The 22,275-nt window shown below is 58.0% G+C and overlaps 1 protein-coding gene across 6 annotated transcripts in view; it reads left to right on the top strand.

Annotated features, from left to right (window-relative positions):
• The window catches only part of GPAT2 (glycerol-3-phosphate acyltransferase 2, mitochondrial), a 123,665-nt gene that overhangs the window by 98,291 nt on the left and 3,099 nt on the right, over positions 1–22,275 (top strand). For 5 of the 6 annotated variants that reach the window (XM_054017919.1, XM_054017918.1, XM_054017923.1 and 2 more), the window contains 13 exons: positions 2,715–2,855; positions 6,641–6,740; positions 8,921–9,057; positions 9,351–9,450; positions 10,773–10,982; positions 12,090–12,200; positions 13,068–13,153; positions 13,997–14,115; positions 19,702–19,772; positions 20,234–20,495; positions 20,867–21,015; positions 21,260–21,337; positions 21,869–22,000. In XM_054017919.1, coding sequence (XP_053873894.1) covers positions 2,715–2,855; positions 6,641–6,740; positions 8,921–9,057; positions 9,351–9,450; positions 10,773–10,982; positions 12,090–12,200; positions 13,068–13,153; positions 13,997–14,115; positions 19,702–19,772; positions 20,234–20,495; positions 20,867–21,015; positions 21,260–21,337; positions 21,869–22,000 — 1,696 coding nt within the window. The remainder of the gene's footprint in view (positions 1–2,714; positions 2,856–6,640; positions 6,741–8,920; positions 9,058–9,350; positions 9,451–10,772; positions 10,983–12,089; positions 12,201–13,067; positions 13,154–13,996; positions 14,116–19,701; positions 19,773–20,233; positions 20,496–20,866; positions 21,016–21,259; positions 21,338–21,868; positions 22,001–22,275) is intronic. The other variant, XM_054017920.1, reaches the window with a different exon arrangement.

Here is a 22,275-nt window from a genome sequence, read left to right as displayed (position 1 = left end):
ATCAGATACTGCTGTGACGAGCACAGTGTAAGCGCCTGAGTGCAGTAGTGGGGCTATGAACACGGAACAAGAGAGGCATTGTCCACTGTCCAGCATGGCTCACTCTGCTGTTCTACACCCAGCCCGCAGTCTTGGGCTAGTCTCTGTACCCAATAGCTATGCTGGGATGACTCCCATGTGGACACCCTTATTCAAAATACCAGGGCCTTGTTTCCGTTCAGCTTATATCACTTTGGGCACATATACGATTTTTCAGTTTTGAGCCCTCCGCTAACCTGAAATAAATCTATTCTGAACGGGCGTGTCCAATCACAGGGTGTTATACTGGTGTAACGATACCAACATAGCTTATAAAGCCAGAAGGGACCGTTGTGATCATCTCGTTTGATCTCCTGTTCAGGGCCGGCTCCAGCTTTTTTGCCGCCCCAAGCGGCGAAGAGGAAAAAAATAAAGCCGCGATCGGCGGCACTTCGGCGGCTGCTCTACCGTCGCTGCTTCATTCTTCAGCGGCAATTCGGCGGCAGGTCCTTCCCTCCGAGAAGGACTGAGGGACCCGCCGCTGAAGACCCGGACGTGTCACCCCTTTTCATTGGCCGCCCCAAGCACCTGCTTCCTGCACTGGTGCCTGGAGCCGGCCCTGCTCCTGTTTAATACAGGCCAGAGGACTTTTCTGAATTAATTCGTCTTTCATGTGAGCGTATCTTTTAGAAAAAATAGGTATTCAGTTGAAAAATGTCAGCGACGTTTTTCCACCACAAACACTTGATAAGTTGTTCCAGTCGTTAATAACCCTCGCTGTTCAAAACGTACGCCTCCTTTCTAGTCTGAACTTGTGTATGTTCACCTCCCGACCCCTGGTTCTTATTATCTCTGTCTGTTAGGTTGAAGAGTCCTTTATCAAAGGAATGCTGGTACATTTTCCTGTGTAGACAAGCCCTTGCCCTGTGCCTCTCTTCCCACATGTACAAGAGAGAATTAATGGGCCAGAGTCTCTCCTGGCGTAACATTAGTGGATCTATGCTGTTTTACGCCTGCTGAATTTCTGGCCCACTGTTTGTAATGTGTTTTGTGAGCCTCTGATGATAGGCCCTGTAGCAGGGGCAAAAAAAGATTGCGATATCTCAGGAATATTTTCACAAAGGGCCCTCTGTCTATACTGATGTCCTACTCTCATCTGCATTTATTTAGCACTTCTCTGGCATTTCCCCCCCACACTTACTCTGATAAATTACGAGCTGTGAGTTTGTCTTTGATGTCAAGCTGAGAGGTTAGATGACTAAAGCAACGGTGCAGAAGTTGAACTGGTGGGAGCGGTGCACTGGGAAAGGCGTTGTTCTGATGATTCGCTTTTCAGCCCCGAGCTCACAGACAGGGCAGCAGTCCTGTAGACCACAGAGGCACGTGATAAATTGAGTTTATTCAGTGTCCTCTAGAATAGAATCTATCAGTGATGATATCACAACAGCACCTAGTGGGACTCACTGAGATCCGGACTGCATTGTGCTAGGAGCTGTACAGACACAGAACAGAAAGATGGTCCCTGCCCCAAATTGCTGACAATCTAAGTATAAGACAAGAGACAACAGGTGGAGACAGACGGTTGGGGGAATACAAGGAAACAGACATTAGTGGTCAGTCTGATGGGACCGTGGTGTGATCATTGTGGTTTGAGCGATTTTTCACAGGGATGGTGCTACCTCCCCAGCCAGTAGGTGTATCCCTTCCCCTCGCAGGGTGCCGGATGGGGACGGGGAGCTCCGGATGGAAACAGCTGTCAAGAAGGAAAATGATAGAGTGTTTAGTAGCAGCAGAACTCCTGGGCACCTGTCAGTTGCAGGCAGGGTGTGGTTAACTCCTTGCTCCAATCTGGCCGCTTAAGACAGCGTTGGGCCCAAGCCTGCTGGATTCAGCGGGGTCCCTACTGACTGCCAGGGGTTTTGGATCAGGCCTTTCCGGATGGATGCTCCTTTCGCAGATGGGTCAGGAAGGAAACAAGCCAGCACCAGCGTAGTGACAATTGTTCTGAAAGCGTTGATTCAGCCAGGCTGATCCCAAATCCTGTGCTCTGTGTCTCTGTCTGGTCTGCAATATGTCCCCTTTGGGCCTGATGCAGAGCCTATGGGACGACACCCCGGGCTTTACCTGCCCTTTGGCCAGCAGCGAACTGCAGTCTGTTGTCTGGGGAAAGGCAGACAGGCCGGTGCAGGGGTGGGGGAGAGCCCGGTGTGAGCAGAAACCTCAGGGAATGTTTGGGGAGGCAGAATATAACTGACTGCAGCTGGAATTTGGCCAGGACATTGGAGTTAGCCGCCCTGCTCTTGGAGAGCTTATTCATTGATTTCTCATCTGACAACAATACAGTGCCCCCCTCAATCTGTCCCCGCCTGGACTAGAACCCAGATCTCGTCTGTGCCCTTTGCTCTGCCCACCAGAGACGCTGCGGCTTTCCTGATCGCTGAGTTTTCCTGGGCTTCCCACCCCAGCCTTGCTCAGGCTGCATGTGATCGCAGTGTCTCTCCGGTGTGCAGCGTAACGTGTACACGATCTCGGCTGGGGTCTCTCCTTGCCGCCCCGATAACCGTTAATAGGGTGTCAGCGGCTGGCTGTCCTTTGGCTCTAGTTGCTGGGATGCATTAGGCGCTCTGAATAGCGTATTAAATCCTGCGGCTTTGCTTGGCATTCTTGTTTTTCACCTGCTCTCCCTTTCTCCCCAGGGTGCAGGATGTCATGTCTCTGGAGGTCCCCCAGGCGAGAGGGGCTGGCTCCGTTCTCAGCAAATCCCCGGCACAACGGAGGAGCGAAGTGCTGAGCATCCTGGGCCAGATTCAGTCTCCTCTCTCCCTTTTCATACTGAGGTACGTCCCCCTCTCTGCAGAGAGGGCCGGGCAAGGGCTACAGGGGGCTCTGGCACCCATTCTGCTGTGTTTATGGAGCAGCAGCAGAATTTTCCGAGGGGGCTGGTAATAGAGACCAGGTTCTTGTCCCAGCTCTGCCATGTACTTGCTGTGTGTAACCTTGGGCAAGCAAAATTCTCGTGCCTCAGTTTCCCTGTATTCAGGACGGAGAGAGTGACGCAACCCTTCCTCGGCAAAGCGCTCTGAGATCTAGGCCTGCAAAGCAGCAGAACGGTGATTAGAGCGATGGCTCTGGCCCTGTTCCTCCGCATGAAATTAACCTGCCCGGCAGAAAGCAAAGAGTGTGTGAGTGCATTCTGTGCCCGCCTGCCCTGTGGCTTGCTCTCTGAGGTGCCTTGCAGTGACACGGTGGTGGTGATGGCAAGTCAGGTCCCTGCTAGGAGCCTGTGTGTGTGTTTGTATTTTAAGTTTTTTGCCGAGTCGGGGATGTTTTTCCTGTGTTTCAAACTTTGCTGGTGGTTGGCTGCAGTTGGGGCTCTGGGCTGGCAAAGTGGAATCCCTGGTGAAGAGGGTTTGGGATCGGGTGGTGGTTCAGAGATATGTTCTGGTCAAGAAACAACACAGCTGTGCTTGATGGTCCCAGGAGAGGTCCAGGACTGGAGTAGCAGGGGGCTGCGGGTTGCGATTGAGCAGTACCGATGGAGCAAGTGGGGGAGGGGAGCCCAGGGCTGGGGTACCAGAGGGCTGCAGGTTGGGATTGAGGGGTACCGATGGGAGCTAATGGGGAAGGGAGCCCAGGGCTGGGATCATAGGGAGCTAGTGGGGGAGACTGCTGGTGCTGTATTAAATTGGACAGTCCCCTGCTTGAGAGGTTCGTCCCCTATGCAGGACTGGGAGGAGACCGGATGCGGTTTTGACAGGTAACCAACAGGGGGTGCCATTTTTAAGAGGGTGCTAATCTTCCCCCTCCAGCGTGACCTCAAGTGCATGGTACATATAGGGTCATGCCAGCGGGGTTGGAGTCACGCCATGCCCGGCCGTACTGGCACGTCTGGTATTCTGGGAATGTGTCCATGGCCACCTTAGCTGCAGGTCAGGATTCAGGGGCACCGGCAAAGGTGGTGGGGCAGTGGAACCGGGCTGGGGGACCAGGGGATACAGGTCAGGACTGAGGGGTACTGGCAGAGCTGGGGAAAGGTGGGGGAGCTAGGGGCTGGGGGACCAGGGGATTGCCGGTTGGGATTGAGGGGTGCTGGCAGAGCTGGGGCGGGGAGTGGGGGAGAGCTAGGGGCTGGGGGACCAGGGGTTTGGAGGTTGGGATTGAGGGGTACCAGCAGAGCTAGGGCAGGGATGGGGGGAGCTAGGGACTGGGGGACCAGGAGATGCAGGTCAGGACTGAGGGGTACCGGTAGATCTGGTGAGGGAGGGGAGCTCCGGGCTGGGGGATCCGGGGACTGCAGGTCAGGATTGAGGGGTACCGGCAGAGCTGCGTGTGAAGCAGCTTGGAGCTGGAGCAGGGTGAGCTGTGGGTCGGAACTGAGAGGCATTAGCAGAATTGCAGGCGGGTCGGGATGGAGGGGCATTGGGCGAGCTTCGTGGGGAAGCCCGTCCAGCACCTCTGTGCGTTCTCCTGGTCTGGAGCCAGCGGTAACCCCATCCCCTTTTAACCAGTGCTAACGTTTCTCACTGGAAGGGAACGTCAAAGACTTCACCTAAAAGAAAAGGTGAACTTTTTTTTTTTTTTTGATTGTTGAGAAATTGGCAGATAAAGTTCCCATTGAGGCCTAATTGCTTCTCTGATTGAGCTGTAATAAAAGAACCTTTCCGAACAGTCTGAGTATTTAAAGTGGGGAAATTGCCCAGGGGATAAAAGCATTTAGAGACTTCTGGTAAACATCACGCAGGAGCTCGGGGGTGGGGATGGGGGAGATGGGTTCTGGGTTTGCACGCTGGGCTTATTTTATTTTTATTGTATTTTTTTGCCTAATCACGCAGGGGCGTTAATTTTTTTGTTGCAAACAGAGCTCCTGTTTATTCATTTACTTTGTGGGAGCTTAAAGACGTGGGTTGAACATTGAAATGTGATGATAATGCCTAGCTCATGTAGCGCTTTTCATCCGCGGATCTCAAAGCACTTCACAAAGGTGGGTCTGTGCCATTAGCCCTGTTGTACAGATGGGGAAACTGAGGCACAGCGGGGATCTGACTTGCCCGAGCTCACCCAACAGACTAGGGGCAGAGCGAGGAATTGGGCCCAGGTGGCATGAGACCTAGTTTAGTGCTCTAACCATTAGACCACACTGCATTTGAATTAAATCTTGCTCTTCGGGTAGATTTTTCACAACCCTGAGTGATGTAGTTAAGCCGACTTCATTTCCTCATGTAGACTGGACCTGAGACGCAGCAAGTCCGCGTTTGAGTCTCTTCTCTGTCACTGAGTTGCTGGGGAAGTCATTTAACCTCTCCTTGCTTTCATTCGCCATCTGGAAAATGGAGAGTGTCATACAGTGTCAGCGCTGCAAACCCCAGAAAAACCACAACATTAAAAAAATATTGAGGGGAGGGGGCTCTCCTTTTGGCTTCTGAGCCACTAGGCTGTGCTGGGGTCCTATTTTTATGCTTTTCTACCTCTACTACAAGGGCTGGAAACTTTCGCTCAATCAAAGAAGCTGAGATTCTCACGCATTCCCATGACTCCGGCAGCTGGAGCTTTAAAAAACTCCAGGGAGGCAGAAGAGCTATCGGAGCTTAAGGACCATGTTTGGCCCAAGAGCGAATGGGGATAAACTGGCCATGAGGAAATGTAGGCTGGAAATGAGAGGAAGGTTTCCTAACCACCAACAGGAGTAGTGGGGCAGGGGGGAAAACAAGCCGAACTAGTTCTAAAATGGACCTTGATACGTTGATAAATGGGATGACCTCCTGGGTGGCCTGCAATACCACGGGACTGCTCCCGATGACCTCGAAGGTCCCTTCCGCTCCTAGGTTCCTAATATGCCAGTTATTGCAATACTTGCGGTAAAAGCATAAGAGCTGGCAATGCCATGCTTCTCTCTCGTGAGTCTGTGCAGCGCCTGGTGCGATGGGGTTGTGTGGAAAATGAGTGGATGCAACTGTATTGCGTTGATTTCAGTGGGGGTCTGTTTGGGCTCCAGAGTGCTGGGTGGGGTGGGGTTGAACTAGGATGAATTTCCCAGCAACCCTCCTGTGAACCACAGCTTATGTTCTGGGTCAAGCCTGGAGGGGGCTTGTTTAAACTTGCAGACTTCTGCAAAATGGAAGTCGGGAGGTTCTCAGCCCAGTCCCCCTATGGGCAAGCGGCAGGGAGGAGCAAGTGAATTCCTGGCCCTAGAGGTGGTGAGCGTGAGCGGCTCGGTGGGGAATGCAGTGGAGAGACGGGGAATTGAAATCCCTACAACCAGTGGTGACTGACGGTGGTGCCCTCCTGTGTGATGCGCGGCATCGTACCGTAGCTCCTTGGGGCAAACGTCGGGGGCTGATGATTAGAAGACGCCAGTAAAGTTTAGAAAGTGGAGTGTATAAAGATGTAATTCCACCCCTCCTAGCGTAGGGCGCAGAGACTGGGGATGGACACTCCGTGATGGGAAATGATGTTGGTGAGGGATTGCCCCACTTGGAGAAAGGTGGAGGGAGGTACGAAGGTGTCCAGCGGAGACCTGAGAGTTATACGGATCCTTGCAAGGATCGCGGCTGCCAGACGATTGAGCGGGAGCCTTGGTACGCGGATGGGATATCAGTGGGCCTTTCTTTCTCTCTTCCCCCAGGCTCTGCAGCTGGGCTCTGCTCAGACTCCTCAACCGCGTGTTCCTCAACCTGCTGCTCCACAAAGGGCAGCTGGAGATGGTGCGCAGGGCAGCCCAGATGGTAAGGAGCAGTGGGTGGGCTGCCAAGAGCCCTGTTCCTTGTGTTATCTGCCTAAGGCACTTGGGTGGGCCCCGCCACCCTAGTGTCTGAGTTCCCGTAAAGCCTTTATCCTCATGCATGGGGGACAGGGCAGGGCTGATAGCACCATTGTACAGGTGGGAAACTGAGGCACTGAACGGCTAAGAGATTTGCCCAGGGTCACACTGGAGTCTGTGGCAGAACAGGGATTGGAACCCTAGCCACCAGACCATCCTTCTCCTTCCTCCTTAGGCCAGGCTCCCGGCGATACTTGGTTACCTGGCACCTTCGTGCTGATGCTTGTGGTCACCATGTATTGAGCTCAACACAGGGCGCAGAACTGGGTCCCGTTCTCGGTGCTGCCTGAATCCTTGTGCAGCCTGGAGGCAAATCACTTGGTCAGATTTTCAGCAGGGCCTAACTGCCTTAGGAGCCTAAATCCCAGAGAGTCAATGGGGCTTAAGCAGGCCCGGTGCAAGGAACTTTTGCGCACTAGGCGAAACTTCCACCTTGCATCCCCACCCCCCACCCCAGCCCTGCGGCAGCCCCCCCCTGCCCTGAGGTGCCCCTCCCACGGCAGCTCCCCCCTGGGGAGCCGTGTAGCAGCTCCCCACCCCAGATTACCTCTGCTCCGCCTCCTCCCCAAGCACGCCGCCCCCGCTCTAATTCTTCTCCCCTCCCAGGCTTGCGGCGCCAAACAACTGATTGGCGCCACAAGCCTGGGAGGTGGGAGAAGTGGAGCGGCCGCTGCGCTGGGAGAGGGAGTCTGAGCCGCACGTATCAGCGCGCCGCCAGCAGCGCTTTTTGGCACCCCCAAACCTTGGTGCCCTAGGCAACCGCCTAGTTTGCCTAAATGGTAGCACTGGCCCTGGGCTTAAGTCCCTGAGTCACTCGGCCTTTTTGAAACACGTTTCCCTAGATCTCAGGCTGGCAGCAGTTGAGTGCCCTGGCCCCTGAGTGCCCCCTGCCAGGCTTAGGCGGAGGTGCTGTATGGCTCTGCTCCCGGCCTCGGCCTGGGGCTGGGAATGGAGCCGCAGCCAGGGGCTGGCGCGGGGCCAGGAGCGGAGCCATGCTGAGACTGAGGACAGGGCCAGGTGCAGGGCTGGGAGCCGGGGACTTGGCTGGGGGCCGGACCAGATCAGAGCTGGGGGCAGGGAGGGGCTGGGTGGCACTCCCTCCTTGCCGCTTGTGGGAGCTAGCCCGGGTACCCCCGCATCCCCTGGATGTTCCTCCACGTCCCCCTACGGGGGTGTGCCCCACAGTTTGGGGACCTCTGCAATAGCGGGGGTGGCGGTTGCAGACGGGGGCTTGGTGTCCAAGTGGACAGAGCCCCTCTGCTATTTGCAGAGTGCTTTGAGAGCCCCTCAGCAGGCAGGATATGCGGTTAGCTTACAGGGCCACACATCTGGTTCCTTGGGGCTTCAGGCTCCGTTGTGCCCCTCCACCAGGGGTCTTTCCAGCTGTCGTCTAGAGCGTGGGACTCGTCTCCAGTCGCCACGGCCCAGTTTTCTGTGTAAGGGTCTGCTCAAACGCTCATTGAAGTGGATGGAAAAATCCCTGTGGGCTTTGGATCGGGCCCTGGGTGTCTGGTGACTTGCCAGGGGGCTGTGTGGGGAGTAGTGCCCAGGATCCTGGAGGGGTGTGCAGTATATTGCCTGCAGTGGGTCCCCCTTTGTGCGCATTGCTCAGCCGGCATGGCGTGGCCTATGGGTACGTCTGTAGTGTGGACGAGGGCTCTGATGTGGGTTTCAGTCCTAATCCCCCTCCCATCCGCGCACACGCTTTCCCACCGCTGCTGGGTCCCTGGCCCGTTTCTGGTAGCACAGCGTGTCCCGCTGCAGCTGGGGGCATTGGTGGGCTAAGAGCGCTTCTGCACAAGCCTCATGGGGCAGACGGACAGGTTCTGCCATGATACACCGTGAACCCAGCCCTGGAGCGGCCACAGCTGTCCAGGGGCTAAGAGAACCCAGGGAAATTCTCCCGGAAACGCCAGTCCTGTCGGTGCACTGCCAGTGTGGCCGGGCCTGCCTGGTGGCCAGGGGGTGTACATGGGGGTGACACATGGATGCTCCATGGTGAGCGTGGAAGGCCCGGGCTCGCCTGTGCAGGCACGCAGCCTTGGCGGCACCCCGCACACCCCCCCCGTCATTTTCTCCTTGCAGCCTGACGTCCCGCTGGTTTTCCTCTCGACTCACAAGTCCTGGCTGGATGGGCTGCTGCTCCCCTTCCTCCTGTTCTCTCAGGGCCTGGGAGTGCCCCGAGTGACCTGGGAATACCAGGCCTTTACCCCAAGCCTCAGGTAAGGGTTAGAGCTGGGGTTACAGGCATCTGTCTTCTGCATGGCCGGCTCCCTGAGCTGTGTGACTCCATCTGCTTCTCTCCTCTCCTCATCTGCCCATTACTTTCATTCTTCTGTCCTCTCCCTTGGAACCCTTCTCCCACCGGGAATGGGGTCAGGGAACCATGGGCGAAGGGGCTGGGAGGGAGAGGTGGCCGTCCTGTCTCCCGGGGAGGCCCAGGCAGGATTGGGTGGTTTGGGAGGGCGGGGGCGCTGGGCTCTCTGCAGTGTCCGTGCCTGTTTTTTGCCTGCAGGGCCCTGCTGAGCCGGTTGGGAGGGGTTTTCCTGCCTCCTGGAGCGGAGCACGCGCCGGATGGCGAACGGGGTGTGCTCTCCAGGGCCATCCTCACCTCAGTAAGTGGGGGGGAGGGGCAGGGGTTCGTGCGGCTGAGTCATGAGGGGTGGTGTGGGACCCTACTCTGGGGGGGAACATAGTGAAAGCCTTAAGCCAGTGGTTTGAGACTCCTAAAGCACTTGGTTAAGGATTTCATAGCTGACTAGGAGACTTAGACACCCAGCTCCCATTACCATCAGTTGGAGCTTGGTGTATGGCTCAACCCCCTCCCCAGCTTTGCAGATGCCAGCCATTGGAGGGGAGGGGTGGGGTCAGAATGCCCCCCGCCCTGCTTAGATGGACCCTCCGAATGGACTGAGCACAGGTCTGGGAGCCAGGGCTTTCCCAGGTTTCAGTCTCGTTCATTTGGTGAGCACCGCCTGGGCACTTAGCTTAATTCCACCTCTGCCACTGACTCACTGTGGGACCCGGGCCGAGTCGCTGCCCTGACTCGGTTTCCCCACCTGCTCAATGGGGAGGATGCGGGAGTTGGGTGTGAGCCCCAGCAGTGTTATTTCGGAAGGTTGTTGGGGGCTCATCCAGGAATCCTGCTCGTTTGTGAAAACTGGAGCAAGCCCCCCCAGAATAGCGAGCAGCCCAGTGGTTAGGGTGCTCAGCTGGATGGGGGAGACCCAAATTCAAACCCCCGAGCTGAATCGGGCAGAGCGGGGATTTGAACCTGCCATGCTCATGCCTTGGGCTGTTGGCTGTTCCAGGATCTCGCTCTGGCTTTTCGCAAAACGTCTGAAGTTCTCGCTTGGGTCCTGACACGAGATGGGGTCTCTAGATCCCGGTTGGTTTATTCCCTGCTAAATTCCCTAGGATTTATGAGTAAGAGGGCGGGGCCAATCAAATGCCCGCTGAGCTGAGGGCGAGTCTTTCCACTGACTCGTCACGCTCAGGCACGCGCGGCAGGCTGCCCAAGTGGTAGCGCCTGGTGGAAAACCACGCTTCCGTGGGGTGGAGAGTGGACGTCGCGGGAGGAAATTGGAGCTGGATCTTGGGAAGTGCTTCCTAGCTGTGAGATCTGTCAGGCTGTGGCATTATCCCCCTGGAGGAAGGGGCCTTTAGCTCGTGGGAAGAGGGGAGGGATTGGGGGGAGCTGAGAAGTGGGGTGGGATGTGATTGGCTGGGGGAGATGTAAGGAATGAGGGTGGGCAGCAGGGCTGAGTCAGAAGGGGCCACCCGGGGTGGCAATGGGAGCAGATGGTTTTAGGGAGTAACCACCACTTCTCTGCCGCCTGGCTGGGGGGGGAATATTCTGTGCCCCCAAAGCTTAGGGCGAAGGGGAGCTCGGCTGCACCCTGTCTCCGATCCCATGAGGTTCCTCTCCTGCCTGCAGTACGTTGAGGAGCTGCTGAAGAGCCGGCAGCACCTGGTGATCTTCCTGGAGGAGCCCGTCTCTGGCGAATCCCGGCTCTCCGCCCCTGGCGGGGAGTGGCTGGCGCTGGTGCTGGGCGCTGTCCATGCCAGAGCCGTCCCCGATGTGATGCTGGTGCCCGTGGGCATCGCCTATGACATGGCCCCCAGTGCGTCCCGCGGGGGGCTCTCGGTAAGAACCACCAGCCGTTAAGGGGAGTGGTGGCTAGAGCAGAGCAGCCGGGAGCCAGGACTCCTGGGTTCTGTTCCTAGTCAAGGGAGGGGAGTGGGGTCTAGTGGTTAGAATAGGGGGCTGGGAGCCAGGACTCCTGGGTTCTGTTCCTAGCCAAGGGAGGGAAGTGGGGTCTAGTGGTTAGAATGGGGCTGGGAGACGAGATTCCTGGGTCGTGTTCCCGGCTCTAGTGGGGGGGGGGGTCTGGCATAGACACTGACAGTTCTACCCTACGCTCACCCCCTTTCCCTTCACTTGGGTACATGCTCTGCACCTTGCAGGGGATCCTCCCGAGAAACCCACCTTCTCCCGCCCTCCTAATCGGGGCACCCCACTTGTAGCCTTACCAAACCCACCATCCTGGGCACGGGTCCCTGCTCTAGTCTCTGTCCTGACCCAGATCTCACCCCTTGGCTTCTGCCTCTCTGGTCTGGCTGGGCTATTCCCAACAATCCAGCTCCTCTCTTTGGACACTGGGCACCCAGGGAAGCCGATCTCTCCAGGTCACCAGCCTCTTCTCTTCTCTTTTTTTTTTTTGCCTGCTCCCTGCTGGCTCTGGGAACCAGGCCAGCTGCCTTTCCCAAAGGTCTGGAGGGGGGCACGTCCCAAACCTTTGGAAGCCGAGGGCTCCAGTAGCCAGGACTTTCAGTTCTGGAGAGCACCTGAGATCCACGCCCGGGAGCTTCCAAACTGAGCAGAGGTGCGGGCACAGGGCAGCTCCCCTCCTGCAGAGCTGGGTCGTTTAGCTTGGGTACCCTGCAGAAGCAAAACTTCACTCCCCGCAACCTTGAGGTGCGGAAATCTGGCATTACACTGTGAAGATCGTTCGTACAGGCCCCCTCCTGATCCAATTCTCCCTGCGGGGTCGGGTGTTGCCTTGTTCTGCCCCTGAAGAACAACATCCTGAAGACGCTTTGCCTGTCACCGGGTAACCTCCTGCACCACCACCTGTAGCTCCTCCGTGGAGCAGGCCTGTTCCTCTACCGAGCTAATGCGCCCTCTGACTGATATATAGCGATAAACATCACCAGCGCGCCATTAACAGACTCTGCTCGTCTGCTCTCCTAGGGCTCAGCTCAACCTTTGGGTCTCTGGTCCTGTCTCCTGGCCGTTCGCCGAGCGCTGGGCCAGGAGTTTGGCTGTGTCCGGATGGACTTTGCACAGCCTTTCTCCTTGCAGGTATTGGGCAGCCTTCTGGGGGCTTGGCCTAGGGCTTCTGCCTGTTCCAGGCCTGGGGATTTGGCGATTCCTGGCTAGATCTTGGGGAATCTAGTGGCGCAAGATTCTTGGGTGTCATGATCTTGGTGGAATTTGGGGACTAGGGGGATGTCTCCGCTGCAGGTTCGAGCGAGCAATTAAACAGTCCCGCAGCCAGAGCCCTGCAGCGCTCCAGTGATATTTTTAGCATGCTCGCTCGAGCCAAGCTAGTGCCAGCTGCTGTGTAGACATGCCCTAAGTGGCTTGGGATGATTGGCCAGTAGTGCCGTGGGGAATCTGGTCGTCTTGTGTTTGGGGATTGGCCTGAATATGTGGGATCCAAAAAGCTTGTGGGGGCCCCACTGAGTTTGAAGTTTGGGATCGGGCAGATGGAGGCCTGGGGAATTCGTTGCCTCACTGGCATGGCTTGGAATTAGCTGGATGGGCCACATAGGGTATGTCTACACTACGCCTGCGGCTGGCTCGTGCCAAGCAACCTGGGCTCACGGGGCTCGGGCTGCGGGGCTGTTTAATTGCAGTGTCGACGTTCGGGCTCGGGCTGCAGCCTGAGCTGGATTGTCTACACTGCAGTGAAAGAGCCTGAGCCCGCGTCGGCTGGCAGGGGCCAGCTGCGGGTGTCCAGTTCCGGTGTAGATGTACCCCTGGACTCCTTCCGGAGCTGGATGGGCCACGGAGGGTAGTGAGGAGGGTGCAGGTTAGCGAGCGCAGCATGGGGGCTCCCTTAGTCCCACTGCTGCTGATCGGCCTGCAAAGGCCTTGGGAGTCTTTGGCTTCCTGGTGTCTAGCCAGGCCAGTAGCAATTGACCGGGTTGTGTTCCTTGATTCCAGGAGTACACAGCAAACAGCCTCTTCAGACAGAGCTGCTCGCGGAAGTCCCTGGAGGAGCTGCTTCTGCCCGTCATCCTCGGCAAAAGGTAGCCCCAACCCAGATCCTGAGGGGGGCGGGAGGCAAGGAGAGCTGGGGCCATTGGTCAGAGAAGACCGCAAGGAAGGGGCTGCAGAAAGACCCTCCGGGTGCACCGGGCGTGTCACGAACCCCAGCTAGATTCACAGCCGGTGTATCCGGCACTGCTCCAGCTCCCACTAGCAAAGCCTTGCAGGCACCCCTGCTCTGAGCTAGGCCTGGGTGCCCGCTCTACTGCTGAGCGGTGTCCCTTGTCCTCTGGGGTAACTGACCCCTGCCGTCAGTTTCAGCAGGAGCTCAGCTTGGGCCCGGATGCCCCAAAAGCAAGGGCTTTGGTGACGGAACAGAGAGCCTTTCACTGCTGTGTTGCTGGCCTCACTCCGGCTGGCTGGGAAATGGGTTTGTTGGGTTTCAGGCCGGTCATGGCAAAACCCGCCCTTCACCAGGGGGGCCATGGGCTGGATGGGCTGTGGGTGCTGAGCTCCCCTCTGCCCCCTAAAGGTGATCCAGGAGACTAAACCTCAAGCGTCAGGGGCTAAGCCAGACTCTACATGCTCAGATTTAGGGGACCTGCCTCTGAAGACTGGCCACTGCCAGGGGCAGGAGCCGGGCCTTGTTCCAGACTGGCAGTTCTCTTCCTAGCTCGGGTTTGAGCCATGGTGAGCGCACCTGGGGGAAGCGTGCGCTGCCACCACCTGGGCTCTGTGTGTTGTGTAGCTGGAAGAATTGAGCCTCTAAGGGCTTCCACCGGCCCTGGGTTTGCTGCCCGGGCGATTGCGTCTCTCCTATGTCAGCCGGCGCCTGTTGCTGTTAACAGCTGCCCAGTCTCACCCGTGTCGTCCCGTTTCCGCAGCCCCGACCTGCTGGACTGGGAGAAGTCAGAGGAGTGGTACCCGGGCCTCGGAGCTGCCGCGGAGCTGAAGGCAGACGAGCGAATGCTGGTGGGCAGACTTGGCCTGCACTCCCTGAGCGGTAGGCGCTAACTCTGCGCTGATCTCTCGAGCGGCCAGATTTGGGGAAGGAGGAGTGGGAGTGGGGATCCCCCTTTCCCTCCGTTCTCTGCCTCTTTCCACCAAGCTGTTGAGCTAAATAACGGAACGTGTCCTGCGTGAGCTGGGAGCCGACGGCTCTGCTCAGCATGGTTCTCTGGCAGAAAAGAGGCTGGAGCAGGACTCTTTTAACCCATATGTTGGGTCAGCAGCTGGTTGTATAGACGGTCTGCGTGTCGGGGTCTGTCTCAGCGGAGCAGGGTGAGTGGAAGAAGGGGGCTCATTTGGAGCAGGCGTGTGTATGAGAATAACCACGGGCTGGCGTGCTCCAGGGGCAAATGGAGACTAGCTATGGGCACAGGCTGGGGTGGGCCCTGCCCTCAGCAGCAGGAGGTCTGTGTACCGGGCCCTGTACTTGCTGGGGGAGGAATGGGAGGGGCCAAGGAGACACCCTGAGGGGATACATAGCTCCACACTCCCCATTTAGGCTCAGCAATGAGCAGGGCCCCTGTGTTCCAGCCGCCCTGGATGGGACCAAGGCCTCTGAGGGAGACCCAGGTACCTAGAGAGACGGTCCTGGAGCCTTCTGGTTGCATTGCTTGTGCTGGAGGGGGCCTGTCGTGGTGTGGCCAGGAACTCGGTGGGGTTCAGTGGAACCCCTCTGCAGAACAGGTGGGATTTGTAAACTCCATGCAGGGCCAGACTCCTCTCGGTTGGACTGCAGTTAATCTAGAGTCACTGTGGATTTACACCAGTTGGAGGTCAAAATCTGGCCCACATATCCTTCCAGGGCAGCTGTTAACATGATTAGGAGAGAGGCAGAGCCGGGCTCCCGGCTCCTCCCCTTTCTCCATCATTCTGCTGTTGCGAGGCCTTGGTTGCTGCAGCCGTTGCCGGGGCGGGGGGGATCTGTACCCGGCGTGGCTGTTCAGAGAGGAGAACCGCACGGATCTGAGTCGCAGACTTCAGGAGGAGCCGCCCGGCTGGGGGGATCCCGCTGCCGCCTGCAACAGCTCAGTGACAGGACGAGTGCAGCGGCCTCCCCGCAAATGCAGCCACAGTTCTGGCCTAGATTGTGTGAGCTCCTTGGGCAGAGTCCTTCCTTGCACAACGTCTGTACAGCACAGCGGGGCCCTGATCCCAGACTGGGGCCTCTCGGGGCGACAGCAATGTCAATAACACGGAACGTCCCAGGGCTGGAGCGCTGAGAACATCGGATCCTTGCCAGCCCAGCATCCGGCGGGCGGGTGCCCAGAGGATTTCAGAGCCAGCTGATCCCTTATGATCTGCATCCCCCCCACATCTTTCCTATCCCCCGACTTGCTCCATCATTTCCTTCCATGTCCAGGCTCCATGGTGAGATTCTCCAGCAGCCGGGTCTGAAAGCAGATCCCTTTCCTGTGGAAGGAGGAGAGGCGTGACAGGCCGTGGGAGCGCTCTGCCTGGCCAGCCCTGCCACAGCTTCCTTGCTGGGGCCCGGGGGGGGGGGGGGGTGACCCCGAATCAGAAGCAGAGGGGCCTTCTCAGAGCATTTCCCTGGGTGACTGGCCTTGTCTTATCAGGCCAGCCTGCCGCTGGGTGACCGTGGGTGAGTCACTGCACCTCTTCGAGAGCGACTGATGGAAAATGCTAGGTAAGGACTAGGTATCCAATCACCTGGACGGGCAGGGACTCAGGACTCCTTGATCTGGCTGCACGAACTCTAGATCTCTTGGATCACTCTGAGAACTTCCTCTGCCCTAGTACCTGCTATGACCTGGGCGGCTTTCAGAGCTCGACCGCACGGCTCATCTCTCTTGTGATGGTTGGAGATTTGGCTGCCGCTAGGCAAACTCGAGGGGAAGAATTTCCCCTGCGCTGAGACTGGGAGTGAGGGTGGGTTGAGTTAGCGCATGTGAATTAAAACGAGCTTTTCCTGCCCAGCACAAAGCCCGTGAGAAGGGAAGGGTCGTTGTCCCCCTGCCGAGTTTCCAGGTCTGTTTTTCAGACCTGCTGAGCTGCTGTCTAGTCTGAGAATCAAGTGACAAGTGGCAGAGAGGGGATTTGAACCCAGATCTCCTGGCTCTCGTTCCAGACCCTTCACCGCAAGACCATTCTTTTTCTCACCCACCGAGTATTAACTTAATTCCCTGCGTTCAGCTAGAGAGAGCAGAAGCCGAAAAGTTCCTCCGAGGGAGGCTGGGGAAAACAATAGGCTTGTTAAATTGCCATCCCGGTCGCCTGGTTACAGAAAGGCTGTGTTTCACGTGTCGCGCTTGTGGTTCAGGTTATCCTTCTCTCCTGTGGTGGATGTGACTTTCCAATTATCCGTCATTTGAGTCCAACGCTCCGCACGTGCTAATGCACCGGCTGCGTGACTGCTTGTGGAGAGCGGCCGACTCCGCTGGAAACGAGAGCCCAGACCACAAAGTGGCCGCTGCAAAGCAGAGCCACGTTTCGATCAATTTCTTCCGCTGTGCGGAGAGGTGCCCACAGCGAATCAGTCCCTTGTAGGGCTCAGTTTTGGCAAGTTAGCTCTGGTCTCACGGTAAATTTCCAATGGAATTACAGTGATATTTTTCTCTCCCTTTTTTCAAACAGCTGTTCTCTCACTGTATCCGCTTCATAGCAATGAGGGAGTGCTATCACCCCCCAGTGCTGAACTCCTTGGGGAGGATAACGGCGTGATTTGCTGGTAGATCGCGATGCCACTGAGGCCAAGAGGCGAGGATTGGATACTTTCCTAGCTAATGAATAACATCCGCACGTACACGTTTCTGTAAAACCCCCATGCTACAGGGCGCGAACCAGACACTTGCGGGTAGAGGTCAGGAAGAAACTTCCCCTCTGGGCAGGTTGTTCCATCAATGTCCACTAGGGGGCGCTCGTGCTCCTTTCCTCTGCAGCAGCTGGTTCTGGTTTCTCTCAGAATGGCTGGCACCCTGCACTGATTCATTCTGGCAATTCCTAGGTTAACTGCTGCTGCTCCCAGGAGAAATTCCTCTTTTTTAACTCCGGTTGGGTGGTTCTACACTAGGAGCCACCACCTTTTTGTTCCAGATTCACCCCACCATCCCGTTCACATCTGAGTCCTCCAAAAAGTGCTCTAGCAAAACAAGCCCAAGGATGACAAGTCATCCCGTTGCTGTTGTTTCTGAAGTTAAAAAACAAATGAGAGGAAGAGAAAAGCACCTTTTCAGGCCTTTCTTCTTTATACAGCACAAAGGCCCAGATGCAATTTTTCCCGCCTTTGCAGGGGACCTTTAACGAGCACCGTGGTTCGGGCTCCGTTAGCAGCAAACATCACTTGTTGCCTAAGGGTTCTCATGCCAATCTGTGCCCCTTTGATGGCTCGGGCACGGCCAGCTGGATTGATGCTGCGCTGGGTGGGTTGGCAACACGGCTTTGAAGGGCTCTGAGACGCTCGCTCTTCGTTATGGCCGCTGCAGCCTTTAGATGCTGGTGTTGGGGTAGTCCCCGCTCTCTGCTACGTCTGCAGTAAATCGGGAGCGACGGCCAGATTCTGCTCCGGGCAGTCAGAGACGAGCACCCATTCTGCTGGAAACCGGGAGTGTGAAATTATGGCTTTACACTGAGCTCCAGATCTGGCCTGTTCTTGCTTTCCTCTCTTTGGGTTACTCGCTTCCACCCCCTTCCAAGCGAGGAAGCGTAGTCCAGCGGCGAGGATGCTACACTGGGTTCAATTCCCTGCCCCACTGCAGAATCCAGGCGTAACCTTGGACAAGTCGTCTCAACGGCGTTGAGGCCCTGAACTCCCCTTGGGCGCTCTGCGCTTGAGTTCCCCGTCCGTGCAGTGGGGGTAGCAGAGGATAAATGCACTCAAAGCTGCAAGGCACTCCCATCTCCCAGTACTGGGGGGTGCTGGGAGGACGACAACTCCACTGGACAACTTTCAGGAGGCTGGCGTTTGTTTTCCTTCCATGGCGCAGTGGCGAACGGTGCTGTGAAATGGGAAGAAGTCAGAACACTTCTTGGGCTGGCCAGGTTTCGGATTCCTCCTCCCCCAGCTGGATGCGACTGGAGGCCCTGCCCCTGGATTGCAAGCATTGCCAGCAGATCGAGGGACGTGATCATTCCCCTCTGTTCGGCACTGGTGAGGCCTCATCTGGAGTATTGTGTCCAGTTTTGGTCCCCCCACTACAGAAAGGATGTGGACAAATTGGAGAGAGTCCAGCGAAGGGCAACGAAAATGATCAGGGGGCTGGAGCACATGACTTATGAGGAGAGGCTGAGGGAACTGGGGTTATTTAGTCTGCAGAAGAGAAGAGTGAGGGGGGATTTGGTAGCAGCCTTCAAGTACCTGAAGCGGGGTTCCAAAGAGGATGGATCTAGACTGTTCTCAGTGATAGCAGATGACAGAACAAGGAGCAATGGTCTCAAGTTGCAGTGGGGGAGGTTTAGGTTGGATATTAGGAAAAACTTTTTCACTAGAAGGGTGGTGAAGCACTGAAGTAGGTTACCTAGGGTGATGGAATCTCCTTCCTTAGAGGTTTTGATAAAGCCCTGGCTGGGATCATTTAGTTGGGGTTGGTCCTGCTTTGAGCAGGGGGTTGGACTAGATGACCTCCTGAGGTCTCTCCCAGCCCTTCCTGTGGGACACGTTGTGCCGAACGCTGATTGAAAAGGACAAGGAGATGGTGCTGGAGACGCTGCGTGGCCCTGTGTCTTGCACGTAGCGTGCTCTGCCTGGCCTGACGCGGTTCGTGATCCATGCTGATCCCTCTCTCTGCACTGGTCCTGGTGGGGAAGATGCATTGCTCCATCTCTCTTGCTCCTGTTCTCTCCTTCCTAATGGGTTTCTTCTGGGCTGGGTTCTCCAGTGAAAGGGGCTTGCAGGTCAGCTTTCCTCTTGCCTCTGCATTGGTGTCCCTGAATGCCACCCGCTGAGGGAAATGGGGCTTAGCTGCTCAGAACAACCCGGTGTCCTTTTCATCTGGAGATCTCCGAGCTTTGCAGAGAAGAGCCAGTGTTACCTGCGTTTCTCAGTTTGGGAAACCGAGGCACGGACTGGCCAGGCACCTTGCCTCAGGTCACGCAGAGAATCCACAGCAGATCTGGGGACGCCACCCAGCCCGTCCCAGATCAGTGCTGCATCTGCTGGGCCGCTCTCTCACTTCTCCTGTGGCTCTAACCAATCGCCTGGCTCTCCCCACGTGGGATTTGCGCCCCATCTAGGGATGCGGTGGCTTCTCCGGCACTCGGAGGCTGGGGTGTGTTTCTAACCGACCCGCTGTGGCTCAGCCGCAGGTGAGTGGGCCCAGGGATCCCCAGGGGAGGTTCTCTGGCCTGGGATGATCACAACTGGTCTGGCCTTAAAGTCAGTGACTTTTTAATCCATCCATCTCTGCTCCTACCGCAGCCCCGCTCAGGGTGAGGCCCATCCCACCCACATACATTTCCTGGGGTCACAGAAATGTATTACAGTAGGCCTCAATCCTGCGAGGCGGTTGCTGGGCTTGCCTGGGGGCGTTTGGGCCCTGTCTAAAGGACCCCCTCCCGGGGATGAAGGAGAGCGGGGAGGGGACTGTGCGCCGAGGGGATAACAGGATGCTCTTTGATCCCCTTCCAGCCGGCGTCTCCTGCTCCGCCGTCATGGCTGTGGTGATCATGTCTGCACTCTTACTGCACAAGCACCGTGAGGTAGGGGGAGGGCCCCGGGCCGGGAAGGAGGAGGAGGGGTCCTGGAGGCAAGTGTGGAAGGGAGCTGCTTGCTTTATGGGGTGCTCTGAGGGGACGGGGGGCAGGTTGGGGATGACCTGCTGGATGGTGGTTTCAAGGGCCCCCATGTTAAAGGAGAAGTGCCTTCTGAATGGTGGTTTTAAGGGACCCCCCTTTACGGAGTTACCTGCTGAATGGAGGTTTCAGGTCTTCCCATCTACATTGACGGGGAGGAGGGGGGATTTATGGTTCTCCTTTTGTGGGGTGAGTCCTTCTACCAGGGGATTTTCTGGCTTGGTGTTAGTTTCAGAGTTTCCTTTCCCTGGAGGGAGTGGATTATTTGTCTCCCTTTCTCTGTTGCCTAGAGGGGGGCGTGTCCTGCTGGCTGGTGGTTTCAAGTCTCCCCCCCCTTTTCTTTCTCTTCCCTCCTCCCACCCCGCCAGGGTGTCTTCCTGTCCCGGCTCATGTCCGACTTCTCCTGGCTGGTGGAGGAGACCCTGCTGCGGAACCGCGATGTGGGCTTCTCGGGGCGGCTGCGTGACCTGGTGCTCCACGCCCTCTCCCTGCTGCGGGGCTGCATCTCCCTGCACCGCCTCTCGCGTGGAGACGTCCTGGTGGCCCCCAGGGAGACGGAGGCGGCCGTGAGGGAGCTGAGCTGGCACAGCACCGCCCTGCTGCCTGTCTTCATGTGCGAGGCCGTGGGGGGTGAGTGACCTGGCCAGGAGTGAGGTTGGCAGGGAGGGGCTGCCCACAGTTCCTGCACCTTGTGTATGGGGTTGGGGGGCAGGTGACCCCGGGGGGGGGACTGTCCATGCCCCCCCCCCGATGTGTATGGGGTTGAGGGGCAGATGATTTGGAGGGGGGGGGGGCGGGACTGCCCATGGACTCCCCTGCAGCATGTGTGTGGGGTTGAGGGACATGTGACCTGGTAGTGGGGTTCCCCATGGCTCCCCGCACCATGTATATGGGGATGGGGGGCAGGGGGGCGGGGCTGCCCATTGCCCCCCGCGCTGTGTGTGTGGGGTTGGGGGGCGGGAAGGAGACTGGGCAGTGACGATGCCCCGAGCCCCCCGCAGCCTGCGCCATCAACGCCCTGCTGGTGGAGATGCTGCCCTTCTTGAGCCCTGCCGAGCTGCCCGCGGCCGTCGTGCTGAGCCAAGAGGAGCTGCGCCGCAAGACCCTGGCGCTGCTCCAGCTGCTGCCCAGAGACATCCTCCTGCTCCAGGTAGGGCCCTGCAAGAGGCCGGGGGGGGGGGGGAGGGGCTTGCTGCCACTGCCTGGAGCCTGGCTGGGTGGGGGGAGCAGCTTCTGGCTCTGCAGGGCAGCCAGGCTCCATCGCGTCGCCCCTCTTGAGGGGTCTCGCCCCCCTCCCGGTGCTCTGATTCCCCACCCCCACTCTGCGTCCCGCCGGGCCCGTCGCCGGTGCTCTGCCGGGGGGACCGTGCTGACTTGTTCGTCTCCTCCCGCAGCCCTGCCAGTCGGTCTCTTGCTACAGCCAGGAGGTGCTGGACAAGCTGATCCAGTGTGGGCTGCTGGTCGCGGAGGAGGTAGGCGAAGGACGCCGGCCATCATGTCCCTGCTGGCCGGGGCCGAGTCCAGCCCCTGGTTCCGCCACCTGCCTGCCCCGAGCTCCCATGGCACGGTTGCCCGCCTGCAGGGCAATCCTCTGTTCTGGGAAAGGTGACCCCCGGGAGACCAAGTCCTTTGGTTAGCCACAGGGCCCGGCGTCCCTGATGTCTGCTGAATGACGTGCCCCGCCAACGGCCACCCAGTTCGGTCTCCCCGGCCCTGCCCGCCGAGGAGACGGCTGCTTAGCATCTGGGGAGCCATGGATTGAGAACCCACCAGTGGCTGACTCTGAGGGGAAGATGCGTCCTGGTTCCTGGGCTCTGACATGGGGATGGGGTCTGGAGCTGGCACCATCTTGGCAGGAGTGGGGAGCCCCAGGTCTCTTTCCCTCCCCCCCTCCGCCCCGCCCCGGCGTGCATGCCAGGTCAGCTGCGCCCAGAGGATTGCCAGCCCCCAGCCGTTCGGAGTTGCCAGCCCCGAGGGCTCAGGGCAGCCGGTTTCTCCCCTAGGCCCCCAGCGAGCGGCCGGCCTGCGACACCGCCCGGAGGCGCTTCTCGCAGAAGCTGCTGTGGAAGGAGATGGAGGACTTCAACGACAGCGACAGCGACTACGACGAGGACACCGGCAAGCGCTGCTTCAAGGTACCGCCCTGCCCCAGCTCCCCTCGCTGTGCTGGCGGGGATCAGGCTGCCTGGCACCAGCACCTCCTCCATCAGATTCCTCCTGGGGGAGCAGGGGGCCCTTTCTCCTGCCTCGTGCCGCACCTGAGGGGCCATCCTTCCTACCCGTCTCCAAGGAAATCGCCTGCCCAGATGGTCGTTGCATCTCACAGCCTGCCTGGGAGGTCTCCCTACTGCAGCTGGGTAAACTGAGGCACAGCTGCGGGGAAGGGACTCGGCGAGTCGATGGTAGAGCC

Source organism: Malaclemys terrapin, chromosome 2 (genome assembly GCF_027887155.1).
Source record: "Malaclemys terrapin pileata isolate rMalTer1 chromosome 2, rMalTer1.hap1, whole genome shotgun sequence".
NCBI classification, from domain to species: domain Eukaryota; kingdom Metazoa; phylum Chordata; order Testudines; family Emydidae; genus Malaclemys; species Malaclemys terrapin.
Note: the sequence above shows the minus strand (reverse complement) of the source record. Positions and strands in the feature narration are given on the sequence as shown.